This window comes from Pithys albifrons, chromosome 4 (genome assembly GCF_047495875.1).
Source record: "Pithys albifrons albifrons isolate INPA30051 chromosome 4, PitAlb_v1, whole genome shotgun sequence".
Lineage (NCBI taxonomy): Eukaryota > Metazoa > Chordata > Aves > Passeriformes > Thamnophilidae > Pithys > Pithys albifrons.
The window spans coordinates 24,080,346-24,097,549 of NC_092461.1; the positions used below are offsets into that span (position 1 = coordinate 24,080,346).

A 17,204-nucleotide genomic window follows, 5' to 3' on the forward strand; every position below is an offset into this window, starting at 1 on the left:
TAGAGCTATGAGAAACTTCAATCTGTAAAAATGATAAAAAGAAAGTCACATCAAATGGCATAGATATTACAGGAAAGGAATATTGTGCTGCTGTCCTCAATGCTGATTGCATAAGCTACAAAGAGAATTACACACACTAATTAGAAGATAGCGTCAAACCTTCCTGGCTTGTAAAATAACATCAATGCCCCTTCCACAAAGGGACTTTTTACCAAGTTTATTTTAGCATTGAAAATATGGAACCATCTGGGATACTGAGTAATTCAAACTATTTTTTCATTGCTTCTCAGTTACTTTGAGAAATGTTAGATTTTGTGTGGGTTTTTTATATTTTATTTTTTTAATTGGGTGGTTTCTTGCAAAATTGCAACTTGTTTTTCTACTTACCTTTCCGAAAAACATTTTACATTCTCCTTGATACAAAGGGTCTGAGGATACTGCAACTTCCTGTTTCTTCTCTGCGTCTGTAGTGTGTTTTTATTGTGGCCTTCCTAAGTATTTAAGAATTTGAATATCTTTTACTTTTCAGAGTATTAAAATATTTGTGCACTGATTAAAGAAATTGATTTTCACTTCGAATTCCTGAGGAAGTAAGTATGCAGTTGCCCATAATGTCTGTCCTTCAACCTGTCATGTTGTGTACCCAAATAACTTTAATTTGTGAACTTTCACCATTATCTCTGGAACAGAAATAGAAATCCAAGAGATTGATACATTTCTTTATGAAACACATGAGCTTTCATAATAAAGATCCCAACTTAGTCATCTCACTAAGTGCAGGAAAAGGCCAGCTGTTACTCTGTATAACAGCAGCTGGTGGACTAGGCCAGCTGAAGAAATCTTTGGCCTGTTTGAGGAGTTGGAAGTGTTGTATAAGTCAGGAAGTAAGTGGGCAAAATGCTGCAAATCCATAGAAATCCAGACTTTGTTAATTTTGCTCATCCCCAAACTGCTTGTTTTTGAAACAGAGGTTGCTATATGGTGAAATGTTTCCCATTTTCAAATTCTCTGTCCTTCTTGTGGGCTATGACATAGCTATAGATATTGTTGACACTGAAATGTATTAAAATGTTGGACTTTGGACCTCCATAGGTCTGGAAATGTGAAAGAAAAAAAAGTCTGGCCAGAGCTCCATGGACAAGAGTTTTGTATGGAATAGTTTGGGAACCTTCTAATCACATCCACTTAAAATAATGATATTGGGCATAGTGCATGGTGGCTAAACATTTCCCTTTTTAAATGCTGCTTTTCAGGTTTTACCCAGTGTTGTTCTTTCTAACTGAATTCATTCTGAGTCTACAACTGTACAAGTTTCAAAGAAGTATTGACTTGTTCCCTAGCTTGGCTAGGCAGACCACAAGCCATCACATGAAAGGAGAGACAATTCATCTTTGCAGAGCTGAAGAATTTGCACTTTGGCAGTGACATAAGAATTCTTTTTCTCCTGTTAATTTCCATGCAGACATTATAAATTATAGTCTTTTTTGCCCACCCCTCAGCTTACATTTCCTCAACTTTCTTACCCAGAAGAAAAGTGAAATATAACTATTGAAAAAATTGTTAACTGTGTTGGGTTATTTTTAAAAAGAACTCCCACAAACTTCTCTCCATTCAAGAATTCAGGAAGTATATGTACAATGTCTCAGAGGAAAAAAATGCTACCAAGTGGAGGCTTTACACGTAGGTAAAATCTATGGAGAATTCTGATTTTCATATTCAATATTTCAACAGCAGTTTCTCAGTTATTTAAGAAATTATTTATTCTTCAGTCAGAATCAGTAACCTGATTTTTTTATTTTTATATAGCATAGTACTTATTTCTATGCATATCCCTTTGTGGGCAGCTTTCATCAGCTGAACTTCTCTATGATGCACTACATTTTTTTGAGCAACTCAGTGTACTGTAGTACTCTCTTGAGAAATTTGTCATAGCTACTTAACTTTGTCTTCATTTGCTTTTAAATACAATCTATTTTCATAGTGAAGCACTAGACATCTGATTACTTGATATTCACTGGTACTGAAAAATACATGTGCTTGAATGTAAAATTGCACCTTTGCCTGGAAGTGTGTACAGTTTTCTGTAGGTCAAAAGAGATGGAAAAGACATCTGGCATGATTATGCTCCTTAAGTGATTAGAGGTACAAGCTGGTACTTGGAGTACCTAGAGATACTTCCCAGTGGTATCTTGGTGTTCCTTGTGTTAATTTTTGACTCATATTTACATCACCTTCTCTAGACATTGAAGTTATTTATTGATGAAGCAGAAATTTCACTACAGTGTACACTTAGTGGATTAATCTGAAGGGATGCAGATGGCCCAGGGCATGGACTGGCCTCTCTCTGTCCGTTCTGACTTCTGCTGTGTCACTCAGTGTTTCCATATGGTAAATTGAGTGGACCTTACTATAGTTTTTCTATATGGAGGGCTTTGGTGGGTTTGTTTTTTTGTTATTTTTTGTTGGTTTGCGTTTTTTTCCCCCATCATACAGTGTCTATTTGCAAAGGATGTGAACTATGTTCATGCAACACAGTCTTTGAGGTCAACTCTGGTCTTTTTGTGCTACTGAGTTTTCATCATTAGTTAGATTCTTTTCCATAGCTCAGTCTTGTCCTGGGCCAAAGCCCTAACTGTGCTGTAGTCTATTCAGGTGTCCCCAAATTCCCTTACAGAGGTTCTCAGCTACAGTTTTATCTGCACAGTTATCAGAACTACTACAGAAAGATGCAGAATTTCTTACCAGAAGATCCACAACATTTTTTCCTATTATCTAACATACATCTGGGGCTAGGGAGGAGGCAGGGATGGGGAGATTAAAAAAAACAAAGGGAAAAGAGACTGCAGAGAAATGGAAAGGTAGAAGATTGATCTGACTCAGGATTTCATTCCAAGTGCTTTAGTACAAATAAGATTGACAGCGTGGGGTTTTCTCAGAGCAGGTAGCTGAACAAAAGAAACTTTTTTTATTATTGCGTACTGATTAGAGTACTTGCTTAAGAAGTGGGAAGCTCAGTTAGTATTTTTGGACTGAGAAAAGCTTTGAACCTGTCCCTTCCGGGGGAGCTTAGGAGATGGGATGGACCTTGTAGGTTGAAATTGGGCTGCAGTTCAGAATAAAGTGCAAGGCTTAGGAGAAGAGAGATACTCAGCAAGAAGAATATATGGTTTTTATTTTGTCTAGTCATGTAAATTGCACTTTCTATTGAACAGTCTATTGACAATATGCATTTTGTTCAATAGACTACATACAGAGAAAAAAATCTGTTGGCCTATGTTAGAAACCAGTTCATCCATTTCTTGAATTGTTTTTCAAAGTTAATACCCTATTGACACATTTCTGAATGAACTCCATTCTAGCCAAAAGATTTAGGGATGTTTTGAGCACAGTTTCTATCTGCATATTCACTTACACACTTAGGCATTAGATCTACACTAAGTATGGCAATGGCAGAGATATCTTGAGTTCTCTTTGGACAACTTAATTCAGGTACCGGAAACCATCACAGAGCTTCCTGGGGGCTGAATCACTCCACAGAGAATCTGAAAAGCCTGGTTAATGAGCTGCCTTGCCTGTCAGTCTTTCCATCTATTTTCTCACTTCAGCTAGTTCAGTCATAAAACTGTAATTTGTTTTTCTATGACTGTGAAGAAGATACTCATAATTTACATATCCATCTACCCGTTACAGTATTTTTTCCTTTAATTGATTAAATTCCTGATGTGTTGCTTTAAATAATCTATAACTCTATGAAGCTGGACAATACATTTAGTAAGTTTGTATACAGTCTTTCAACAATGACCTCTCTCTAGAGATTATGACAGCACACTGTTGCTTTCAGTTCAATTTCATGATCAGTTTGTTCCTGAACCTTCCCACTGCATATCTGAGAGTTTTCTATGCCCAGCAGACCTCATAATTTCATTTAAAAAACCTGCAATGATTGCCAGTTCAAACACTCTACCCCTGCACCACTATTTGTCACACAAGGTCTTTTTTCACTACTCTGTGTCTGCTGAGAGTGCCATGGTGTTGCTGACATCACAGCAGAATCAAGCAGATTTACAAAGAGATGTAGAAGTATTTTAAGTTCAAATTATTTACTGCACATCATATTCTTGTATGTTTGCAGGGTTTTTTTTTAATTATTGGCTGTTGTGAAGTATTTCATTCAAAATATTTCTTATGCTTCTACTTCATAACAGAGGTCCTTTGGACAAAGTATGGTATGTACATTTTACTTACTATTTTTACATTTATGCATTTTATAAAAATTTAAGAACTCACTCAGATGTTGTTTTTAGAAACATTATAATGCCATGATCTTCAAGTTTTAGGGAAAGAAACGTTCTATCAAATTGCAAACATCAGTCATTTTTCTGTCAAAGGTGGATAGTTTGTTCTTTTAGCTTTGTGGAACCATGAGTCGTGACATGTCAGATATGTCAATAAAAGTATATCTTTAAATCCTGCATTTTAAAGTATTCATTTATAAAAGGAGCATTAAAATGCCTGTGTATTTTTTGCGGATAAAATGTATGCCATAAGAAGATGGATTTCAGTTCATTGGAAAATTTATCTTTTTTTTTTTTCTCTGAACCATTTTAGCATACTGTTGGAGTTTTTTCTAATCTCTGACTCTTTCACTGCTACCAATTCACAAAAGATTGCCTGGTGTACAAGTTAGACCAAAAACAACCAATGAATGATCACTAGGGAAATATATCATAAACTTCATGATTAAATTAACTGTGAAATTTTAGCCTCCTTTCTTCCTCCTTCCCTTCCAGATCATGAGTACTATGACATTATGTAGTGCTTGTAATTTAGGGTATATGATACACTAGGGCCTTACAGGTAGAGATCTGCTCTGACCAGACTGCAACTGTATCTCAACTTCAATTTAATATTTTCTTTATTATTATGATTGAATTAGGAATTGTTTCATTACTCTACCATATTTCTTTTGCTCTGAGTGAGCTAGAATGGATAAATGTGTCTGTTTTATTTGCAGCAATAAGCTGGGTACAGTTAAACGTATTAGCAGTGCCACACAGTATTGTGTCCTTTTCAAAGGTCAAGCACAGCAGGTCTGGATTTTTTAAGTGAACTTATTTCTTATGTTTGTGGGTTGTTGTATACAGAAGGTTTCTGATGCTGTAAGTTTGACACTAAATCTTAAATCTTTAAGTTCTGTGATTTAAGCAAATGCAGGTTTTCGATAGAAGGGAAAAGTATATTCTAGTAGACTGATGTCAGATCTTGCTACTTAAATATTGCTTATCATCATTGAGGTTAGTGTTTATAGCTGACTGACATAGTAGTGGATCAGGCTGAGGTAAAATAAAGGTCAGGCTGTGTGTGTAGGTGAAACTTTTCACTCCTTAATCATATGGCACTGCAAAAGAAAATGTCTTGCCAAAAAAGCATGGCAATAACACGGCTTCTGAAATTGTTATTAGGAGCCATAGCTATTGTTTTACATCAGCAGATTGTGATGCCACCTAATTAATACTCTGTAGTGGATGTCTAACACGAGCTGAATTTCTTTTTTCAGGAAATGTATACCTCATTTAGTAGACAAATGTTGTTAATTTTCATTCTTATTTAATCCTAAATTAAAACAGTATCCAACCTAAATATGATTCTGCTATTGCTTGGGATTTTTGCCACTAGATGTGAAGGCTTTCTGAAAGGTTAATCTTTGCTAGAAATCAAACAAAAGCAAAATACATAACTGCAGCAATCTGTCATAGCAGTCTAGAATTACTTTCTGTTAATTTATTTATATAAATTCCCTAACACTTTTTCAATTTTTTTTTGTAACTCCCTAGATATTGGCAAATGTAATCATTTTTATCTGCGGAAACTTGGCGGGAGCATACCACAAACACCTCATGGAGCTTGCGCTGCAGCAGACGTATCAGGACACGTGCAACTGCATCAAATCCCGTATCAAGTTAGAATTTGAGAAGAGGCAACAGGTAAAGTCACGTCCATGTCTGGGGCTGTTTTCCTGTTTTCACACTAACTCCCTATTCATTGCTATATAATCCATCTTGTTAATGGAAAAGCACTTAATGAATTACTTAAACGTACTTAACAAAATAAGCAGTCTTATGAACATGGTTGCGCTTAATTTCTGTCTGAATATAGGAAAGTATTTCAATTACTTATGTTGCCAATTTTTTTCTCTCATTTGTTCTACAAAAATGTTCAATTAAAAAGAAAGTTAAAAAATGCTACTTAAAATAGATCCTGTTGGCACACCATCTCTTTTGTTGTCCTCATCAAATCATCTGAGATGTACATGTGTGCTTTTCAAAATCTTCAGTTCTTCATGCCCAAGACCAATGCTGCAAATCACTGCAAGAAGATAATACTGCACTGTTTTTGAAAAAAATATTTGAAACCATAATACTTATGAATCATGTGATACCATTCTAGGGGTCAGGTTTGTTAAGAGGAGCTAGGGGAATTGCATAATGAGATGTATCTGTCATTTATTGTAGCAGTTGAATAAAAGACTTCTCTGATTGCTTTATATAGTTCTTTTTCTCTTTGCAAGCTCTGTACAGTGCCTATCATCCTGTCAGATAGGTGCTTCATTTAAGAGAATTTGAAATATAAATGATTTCATCAAGTAGTAAAGAGGATAGGTGTGATTTGTTTTGAAGGTCACCAAGACTCAAACTTCCATGAACTGTTAAGGGTCAGAGAATAGAGTCTTTGCTGATGTGTTTCTGTTGTCACAAAAAGTGCTGATATACACCTTGTATGTCCCAGCTGACCTTAACTGTCATGTCTGTCTCACAAATACCTGTAGCCATTTTGAGTTATGGTTTTCAAGAGCCGTCACCAACACGTGTTCCTTATCCTTATTCTGCTGGGCATTCTGCCTCAACAGATAAAAAATTGGAAAAATATCTCCAAATTTGTTCTAGTGAGACAGCTTGTGAGTGCAGAACAGCCAATGCCAGATATGTGGGAGAAGTACTGCTCCATATTGGGAAGTCTCCAGTAATGTGGGTACTGGTGTGATGGTTTCTAGGCTCATGGTGATTTCATATAAAATGTATAGCACTGTTCCCTGTGCCTAGGCCTCAGCTGCCAGAAGCGTGTATGCAGACCATAATCCAACAACATTATTCATAGCAGGCATCAAGGTCTCCCTTATTTAGGGGAGACCTGATCTCTCAGCTTTCTGAGCACAGTTCTAAGGGTCCAGGATTTTACTATTGGTTGCTTTTTCCTTCAAGCATAGGGAATGCATTGGTGTAACTGCAAGAAACAGGAGGGTTGTGTCACTGGACACTGAATTCAAAAGACTAAGGATGCTGCTTTTGTAATAAGGTAGTAGTTACAGCAGACATTTTTAGCTGATGTTTTCTGCAAGTGTATATTATTTGCTAAACACTACTAATTTCTATGGAAAGACATAAATAAGTAAGTAGCTTTGGTTTACTGTCACTTCTGAAGGTGTTGTGGAAATGGTTGAGAACCTGACAATGAATGGTGTCATGATGCCTGTTTCTCCACAGACACAGTTACAGTGTGCCTTTGTTGGAGGCTACAACATCTAGTTGTTGAATAAAATACTTGATTGCATCTAATTTTAAATTTTTCTTTATTGGTAGTTTATTTCTTGGTGCTCTTTATAATGGGTTACAGTTACTTGAGGAATGATGGAAAATGGGGCAGAGGAAGTGCAACTGTGTTTGCATTAACACTTTTTATCTTCCTGTGCACAGGAATGTGCTAACTACAAGAAGAACTTTACACAGGACTATATTTTCACACAGTTACATACAATTCTAAAACCTAAACACACCATGCAAATTATCTAACATCACACAGGTATAGCTAAACATTAAGTAATGTGTATTTCATAAAATTGCTCAATCCAAACAGTCTTTATGTAACTTTTTTTAACTTTATAAAAAGAGTTCTTTAGGTGTGTTACTCCACGGAGCTTCTGCAGGCTTCGTTTTTAGCTTCTCTGTGAGCTCAAGGTCTCCAAATAGATTCCATTCTTATCTCAGAAGCTGGCTCCTGCAAATTTGTTATTGGTTCACTAGCCTGAAAATGTGTGTTCTCCCAACAAAAAGAAGCAAAACTCTTTGGAACTCTGTGACACATGCTTCCTCTTTGGGGTTTGTAGGAGTTGTGTTTCAAAAATTTTGTAACTTAGCAAGATGGAAAGCAGCAAAAGCCATCTTTCACTGATAAATTGTGTCATTCTTATAGAATAATGAAGGAAATTGTACATAATTTATTATATATATATTTAAGTGTCAACATATTTGTATTTTGATAGGAATAAATGTATCAAATTAGTTAAGACATCTATACAACTCTAAGTAGTTCTTTGCAGGTCTGAATTAATAACAGATGGATCAATATCTTAATAAAGAGAAGTGAAATATTTTGTGGATGTCAGTGATCTTTTTAATCTCCAAAGAGCTCAAAAAGAGATCATTAGATCTTCAGATCTTCTTATATAGAATTCTTTAGCCTTTATCTCCACAATCCCTTAGTATGTCCTTTAGCTCGTGTCAAGGTTTTTCCAACGAAAAAGCCAATATGTGTACGTTCATATTATCACACTTAGGAATGTTATAGCTTTAAATGTGAAAAGGTAGAGAATCAATTTGATTTAGATTTCGTTTTTTTCCTCCCAAGATTAACATGTTTCTTTGTTTGAAAACATTAGTTCAGAAGTGGATGTACTTTAGTCTGTGTTTTAGTGCTGCTTGTTTTGCCAAGAAGATAGAAAAGATCGTCCGCATTTTTAGTATTCAGGAAGCAAATCAGTCATATTGATGACTAGTTTTAGAGAACTGAGATACATTGAAATAGTAGGAGCAGGGTGCATTTTAAAAAGCATTGGTTTTGATCAAAGCCTTTATTAGCCTGTAAAAGGTTGTAGCATGACCCTTGATTCTACATCTCTGTAACAGGAAAAAATTTAATTTACTTTAATTTACTTTATATAACCTACTTTAGTACAAGTGCAGAGTGTAGGATGTGCTTCTAAATGATTGGGGCTCAAGGTCAAATTTTCACATTTTTCCAGATCACGCACATCATGTCTTTTATAATTGTTTTTGAAAGATGCACATTTTATGTTTCAAATTATTCCATGAATTTCCTCTTATTTTGTTTGAGAGTAGGCCCATAAAAATACAGACAACTATTATTTTTCAGTTGTTAGGTGTTTTTTGTGTGTCTTTGAATAGTGTCTTTGAGAACACCATTTTGATAGATCAATAGATAAGTATATTGAATTACCACTCAACAGTTATGCCAAAGAACTCAAGAGACACACCAGAATCATTGTTTTCATGTGAGACATTAGAATCTGGTGAAGTAGGGATGTGGGTATATATACTGAAGTATGAGTTGGACATATTGTACCCAAAACACTGTGTATTTCATCTGTAAGGGCACAGCAAAGGCTGGCTACTCCCAAAGGGAAGAGAAGGTATGGGTGGTGACACCTCCCAGCACAGCTGAGGCCAATTTTGAACTCCTGTGGTAAAAAGCAGTATTTTCAATGCCCACCTTGATGTTTCTCACACAGCTTTTATGTGGTTTTGGTGTTTATAAAAGAGAAATGTGGAACTATTCAGACCTCTTTTTAATTTATAGACTTATTTCAATATATATATTTAAAATACTCTTTCCTAACATTATTTGTCTCACTGATAAAGTCTGGCTGACAGTTTGTAGGGGTAATGACTCACTAACACTGAGTGCAAGATCTTAACAATGACAAGCAGTTAGTATAATTGCTCTTCTCTCTCTCGTGGTGCTTTGCATCAGGAGACAGGAATATACACTGAGAGATTCTTACAACTTCACAGGGAGGGGTTTGTAAGGTGTTGGTGTTCAGTGGGTTCTCTGTAATGCTGTCTTTGAAAAGGAGGCAGTATAATGATGGTTTTAGAAACAACACTCAGGTAGCAGATGAAAATGAATGAGGTTTCAAATCATTGAGTGGGATTTTAATTTTTTCACTGAAACATGGTGAAGCAATACCATTCATTAAAGGAACTGAAATATTTCAAATTTTTTTTTAAATTAATCTAAAACAAAAGCCTCAGATATTTATGAGGCATGAGACTGTTAGCAAAGTACACAAACATTGAAATACATTATTTGGAACCAATATATAAAATGTGGATTCCTATAAGTTCAATTAATGCATTATGAAAAGTAAGCTACTAATATTTTCATGAACATAGAATAGTTTTTCTAAGCTTCTTCATTTTTCTTTTCTTCTCCTCATAGATTCAGGGCTAGTAAATAGGGAAAACAAAAACTAGCTTTTAAATTTTAGAATCCGCTTTCTACTTCAGTAGTGTTTGTACATATACACATGGTTGAGGTGCCAATCCTTTCTGTTAATCTGTTTGTCATTACGAGAATTAAAGCCTGTTTGAGGAAGCACCAAGTTTTGCAAGGTAGACCATGAGAAAGGTGGATAGAATATGCAAACAGAATCATGAGAGAGTACACTGAAGGGCTGCAGGGGTAATTAGGTGCTCATAACAGATGATGAGATTTAGGGAACTCTGGGTGTTCAGGCTTCAGAAGGAAAGGCTTGGAGCGGACAACTAACATCTACCTACTACCTGAAGGAGCTTACACAAAAGGTGTGGTCAGATTTTTCTCAAAGGCACACAGCGAAAGAGAGACAATAGGCCTGAGCTGTGACAGGGTAAATCCTGGCTGGAAGGAGAAAAAAGATTCTTTCCCAAGAGAAGGGTTAAACAGGGGGAAAGGCTACCTGGAGAGGTGTTGGAATCTGTGTGCAGGGAGACTATAGTCTCAACTGGACCAGTTGTTATGCTTCAAATCTTGTTGTGGGCAAAAGGGAACACACTATAAATATAGAGCTCAGAATCTTTTGATGGCTAATTAAAGTCTTAGTGATCTAATGAAAATACAAAAAACAATTATTACTAATATTTCATTTATAATGATAACAGTTACAGTACACATTATCTAATTAACACAAAAAACCCCATAAATACAGCTAAAATTGTTATGCAGAAAATACTCAAATATATCCCCCTTTTTCTCTGTTATTGCCCTCAGTCTTCTGTAACTATGTAGTTCCACAATCCAGTACTGCCATTGCCACATGCTTTATGCTGAGTTTGCAAAGTCTCAGTGTTAAGGCTATCTGAATTTTTTTGACCTTCCTGGAGCTTTGTTTTTGCTTGATTTAGCTGTAACAGCAATTTTTCTAATGACAAGGTGGCTATGGCTAATTAATTTTGCTTTCTTATGACACAGTGCAACCATAGATATTACATAAATCAGAGTAAGGAACTACTCTGTGAAGAATGAGATATTTACTGCATTGTAATGTGGAAAAATGCAGACCTGACATGATCGTGGAAGCCTTAAGAAGTGAACACACAGAGTGCAGTGTGGAGCAATGCAGACATCTGATGATTAGCGATGACTCTCAGGCTTGGCACTGGAGACTCCAAATCTATAAGTAGTTCAGCGCTGATCACTTAAATACAGACCTGAGCCTGGACACGAGTGTCTTTAGGGGGAACAAAAACCAAGTTTTAACACGTATAAAACACTATTTAGATTAATTGGGGATATACTATGGACTTGCAGACCAGCAAAGAAAGAGCAAGGTATACATAGAATCATAGAATCATAGAATCATAGAATCGATTGGGTTGGAAAAGACCTCCAAGATCATCGAGTCCAACCCTTGGTCCAACTCTAGTTCATTTACTAGATCATGGCACCCAGCGCCACGTCCAATCTGTGTTTAAAAATCTCTAGGGATGGTGAATCCACCACCTCTCCGGGCAGCCCATTCCAATGCCTGATTACTCTCTCTGTAAAAAATTTTTTTCTGATATCCAACTTAAATTTCCCCTGGCAGAGCTTAAGCCTGTGCCCCCTTGTTCTATTGCTGAGTGCCTGGGAGAAGAGACCAGCCCCCACCTGGCTATAACTTCCCTTCAGGTAGTTCTAGACAGTGATGAGGTCACCTCTGAGCCTCCTCTTCTCCAGGCTAAACAACCCCAGCTCCCTCAGCCTCTCCCCATAGGACTTGTGCTCCAGTCCCTTCACCAGCCTTGTTGCTCTTCTCTGGACCCGCTCCAGCACCTCAATATCTTTTCTGAACTGAGGGGCCCAGAACTGAACACAGTACTCAAGGTGTGGCCTCACCAATGCAGACTACAGGGGAAGGATCACTTCCCTGGTCCTGCTGGTCACACTATTTTTGATACAGGACAGGATCCCATTGGCCTTCTTGGCCACCTCAGCACACTGTTGACTCATGTTGAGCTTCCTGTCAATTAGTACTCCAAGGTCCCTTTCTGCCTGGCTGCTTTCCAGCCACTCTGTGCCCAGCCTGTAGCGCTGCAGGGGGTTGTTGTGGCCAAAGTGCAGGACCCGGCACTTGGCCTTGTTGAACTTCATCCCATTGGAATCAGCCCATCTCTCAAGTCTATCCAGATCCCTCTGCAGAGCCCTCCTGCCTTCCAGCAGGTCGACACTCCCTCCCAACTTGGTGTCATCAGCAAATTTGCTGATGATGGACTCAATCCCCTCATCTAAATCATCAATAAAGATGTTAAACAGGACAGGACCCAACACAGACCCCTGGGGAACACCACTGATGACCAGCCGCCAGCTGGATGCAGCTCCGTTCACCAGCACTCTCTGGGCCCGACCCTCCAGCCAGCTCTTAATCCAGCAGAGGGTACACTTGTCCAGGCCATGGGCTACCAGCTTTTTCAGGAGTATATTATGGGAGACAGTGTCAAAGGCCTTGCTGAAGTCCAGATAGACCACATCCACAGCCTTCCCCTCATCCACCAGGAGGGTCACCTGATCATAGAAAGAGATCAGGTTGGTCAGACAGGACCTGCCCCTCCTAAACCCATGCTGGCTGGGTCTAATCCCTTGTCCAACCTGAAGGTGCTGTGTGATTGCACTCAGGATGAACTGCTCCATAACCCTGCCAGGCACGGAGGTCAGGCTGACAGGCCTGTAGTTGCCAGGGTCCTGCTTGCAGCCCTTTTTGTAGATTGGGGTGACATTCGCCAACCTCCAATCATCTGGGACCTCCCCAGAGAGCCAGGACTGTTGGAAGATGATGGAGAGCGGTTTGGCAAGCTCTTCTGCCAGCTTCCTCATCACCCTGGGATGGATCCCATCTGGTCCCATAGACTTGTTAGGATCCAGCTGGCTCAGTAAGTCGGTCACTATTTCCTCCTGGAATACAGGAGGGGTATTCAGCTCCCTCTCCCTGTCCACCAGCTCCAGAGGCCAGTTGTCTTGAGGGCCACCTGTCTTACTGGTGAAAACTGAGGCAAAGTAGGTGTTAAGTATCTCAGCCTTCTCCTCATCTTCCTTAACTATATTTCCCTCCAAGTCCAACAGAGAATGGAGGTTTTCCTTGCCCCTCCTTTTGTTATTAATGTATTTATAAAAGGACTTTTTGTTATCCCTAACTGAAATAGCCAAATTTACTTCAAATTCCACTTTTCTTTCCCTAATTTTTTTTCCTGCATCACCTAGCTCTATCTGTAAATTCTTCGTAAGTAGCCAGCCCTTTTGTCCATAGTCTGTAAACTTTCTTTTTATCCCTGATTTCTTTCAGAATCTCCCTATTTAACCAAGCTGGCCATGATAATACATGGGTATTATCATCTCTAAAAATTACTGCAAAGAGATACTAGATTGAAGAAGAAGTAACCATCAGCATCAGAATCATACTGCTTCTCACAAAGGAGTTCAGATGCTGATGACTTGCTGAGACTCTCACCACTACTGCCAGGCTGAAGCCATCAACCTTAGGACCCACATGTACAGTTAAAGCATGAGGCTTTTACCATAAGAAAGGTTATAAACTAAGAAGTGTATGTATAACAATTTAAGCTGTATTATTACTACTGGGACTTTGCTTTTTTAATATAGAAGTACTTTATTTCTTTATTTGGTTTTCTTTTTTTTTTCTCTCTAATAATTAAAGCAAAAGTAATGTTTAGATTAGACCATTAAGGTTTCAGATACAGTAACAATAAATGTAAATTAACAATAAATTCTTAGCTTTGTGTGTGTGTGTGTGTGTGTGTGTATTATCAGGTTTATTTCCTTTCAGTCCATAAACAAGGTTTCGAGTGTTATGCTTCAATTGTCCCTCTGGATCCTAAGGTGAATTATATCAGTGTTGCTTAAGCAGAAAGCAAGGGTTTCATAGCAAGGTGTCTCAAGTTCTTCATAAGGAGGAGGTAAATACTGGTGGTTTGAACCCACTTCTTCCTCAATTTTTTTCCACTCAAGGCTGTATGCTGCTGACGACCAGCCCTGTTACCCCAGAGGGGCTGTTGGTCCCACAGTGACTGGGTAGGGGCATCAGTGTCCTGCCTCGGGTGCTCCTCAGCAAAGCCATCCTAGTGAGGCAACAAATGCGTGGCCACTACGCAATTGCTGCCACAACTGAAAATCAGGCCAAGCAAGCTCAGAGAAGTCTGGAGATCCTGTGCTGAATACAGAGCTGGTGATGCTATGATAAAAATCCTGTTTTCTGGGCTTCAGAGGTCCTGAGTGACTTCATCTAGTTTTGAAGTTAGCCCTGTTTGGAACAAGATGCTGGAGTATGGATCGCAAGAGGTCACTTCCAGCCTGAATTTTAGAGTGAGTCTCTAGTTTTCTTTAATGTCTTTTTTACGGCACAGTGCTATGAAATACAAGGGTACTATGATTTCAGATAGAGAGAAATGAAAAGGTAAATGTCACTTTGAATCTTAGCCTATAATGGCAAATAAATGTTTTTTTATATCAACAAAAAATCCTATCAGGTACTACTGAAATTCTTCCAAGTTTCTCATACTGACTATTTGCTTACAGGAATTTAACACCAGAAACAATGTAGCTATTTTTTCTTCCGCTTATCGGTGAGAATAATAGTAGTTTTGCAAGAGAAATCTATTTTTATAGTGAAAAGTTGAGGGATTTGAGAGTCACATGGGTACTTGTTGTCACTTCATTATGTTCAGGTTGCTCACTCACTGAAGAATTTGAAATGGACTAAATAATCATGATACTAAAACAAGAAGGATATTTTCTGGTATCTATTTAAGAGTCTGCAAGTATTTTTCCCCCTGAGGTTCAATATTTAATAAAAATTTGAAAACTTAGGTTTCAAGTTTTATGTCACAACCAAGGCCTTGGAACTTAAAAAGCCACAACAAAGGTAGGGATAGGAGGTACAGAGGCTTCACAGATACCTTGCTGACCAGAGCTTTTGTAACGTGAAAAAGATACTCAGTTCCTTGCCTGAAAAAGGATCATGTGCTATATTAGCAACCTGCATCTTGTTTTAAGCCCTCGAATTATTCTTCCATCATACTTCACTACTTCAGAATTTGCTTAGGTGTTTTTGCCCTTTAGAGATGGAGTAGTGAGGAGGGGTAGTTGGTTAACCCTCTTCATATACAGCTTTTCAGTTTACCAATATGGAAAACTCCAGAGGTCCAGCAAATGCAGGTACTTCCCTTTCACTGCTTTTTTGGGGATCTGAAAAATGACCTTTAAATTTATACCAAAACTCTATTGACAGATGACAACTATTCTGAACTATTATTTTTCCAGTTTTGCTAAATCATTTGTAGGAGCTGTGAGATACTCCTTATGTAGAAATAAGGCTTTGTCATGTTTTTAAATGTTCTAAACTGTGCCTTTTGCCCTAGGGAAGGTGTATTTCATTCTTAGGCAGGGAGATATCACTATTGGAAGTCTATTTACTTCCATGAAGACAGTCATATAGTCCACAATTTTGAAATCAATGGCTTAGCAAATGTCTTTTGCAAGTACCTACTGCACAGGTCAATAGAGACACACTGCAGTTCTTGCATGTAATGTTTTTTCTTACCTCAGGACTTCATAGCGAGAAAAGGTCATCTTGCACTGAACTAGATGAGGTTTCAGCTGCTTCTCTGTGTGTTGATCTGCAGTAATTTATTACACTGAATGTACTCAGATAAACTGCTGAGTCATGCTGCTTTGTTTTAAGAGGAAAACGTGTGGTTTAAGCAGATACTAATTACCACATTTTCATCGATATCCTGATAATTTGGATGAAATACATAGCTGACAGGCAAATGTGAATTTTTGTCTTGGCACCTGCAATTTTGTCAGCCACATTACAAAAGCTAAAATTAATAGCTAAAAATTTCTTCTTTTTATAAAGATGTCTTTTGACAGTGAGTCCAAAGTTTTCAATTGTTAACTATTTCCATAATTAATTGCCTCATTTTTAAATTGCCATTTTATTTCCTGTTAAAAGTTATTTAAATACAGCTAGATCCCTTTGTCCTTACTAACCTTCCTGTATCTTTTTCAGCTCTCCACACTAGAAATTATTCTCTTCAGATAGGGTTTACAGGATATTGTGCCTAAAGAAGCTACAGATAGATTTTGATAATCCAGAGGCCTCTTCCAGTCTTCTGTTTTCACGTACAGAATTGTTCAGTCATGTCATAAACATTCCTATGATATTATAAATAACTTAAACATCTGAAAGGATTCTCTGTAATGAGGATTTTCCAGACATTTGATCGTTCTTGTGACCTTTTAATGAATTCATTAATGATTTCTTGTATCATTTTTATAGCAAGCATATCTGAACTCAATGTTATCAACAATGTTCACAATGAATGTTCCATAAAGAGGTAAAGATACATAAAAGAAGTCTTCTTACAAGTCTCTAGGTCACATTGGCCTTGTTAGCAGCAGCATCATGCTGGGAGACCTTGCTCATTGGGTTAAGTACCATGGAGTCTGTATTCTTTCCAGAATTACTGCTTTCCAACATACATGCTTCCATATTGTAAATAGTTATTTTGATTCTGAATTAATTTCCTTTGTGTATTTTAAATGCCTTCTGTATCACTGCACACAAGTAGTTATGTATTGTGCTAACATTGTTAATCATTCTATCACTTCTAAATATCTTCTTTATGTCAGTTCTAATACATTTTGTTCTTTAAGTGATTGTCCATATGAGCATTCACACTGGCAGAGCACATATGCTAAACAACTTAAGTTGGGGACATTTGAACCCTATGTGCTACTATATTCTTCCTTCTTGCTTTACTGTGCACAAGTTACAATGAAAAAGGTGTGCTCACTGTCTTAAGGTCTTCTCAGCA

At 37.6% G+C, this 17,204-nt stretch overlaps 1 protein-coding gene across 1 annotated transcript in view; it reads left to right on the forward strand.

The window, feature by feature from the left end:
• Nucleotides 1-17,204, forward strand: part of ADCY2 (adenylate cyclase 2) — a 213,817-nt gene that overhangs the window by 95,622 nt on the left and 100,991 nt on the right. Inside the window, exon 4 of the mRNA XM_071553661.1 lies at nucleotides 5,835-5,984. Within this exon, the coding sequence (XP_071409762.1) occupies nucleotides 5,835-5,984 (150 nt within the window). The remainder of the gene's footprint in view (nucleotides 1-5,834; nucleotides 5,985-17,204) is intronic.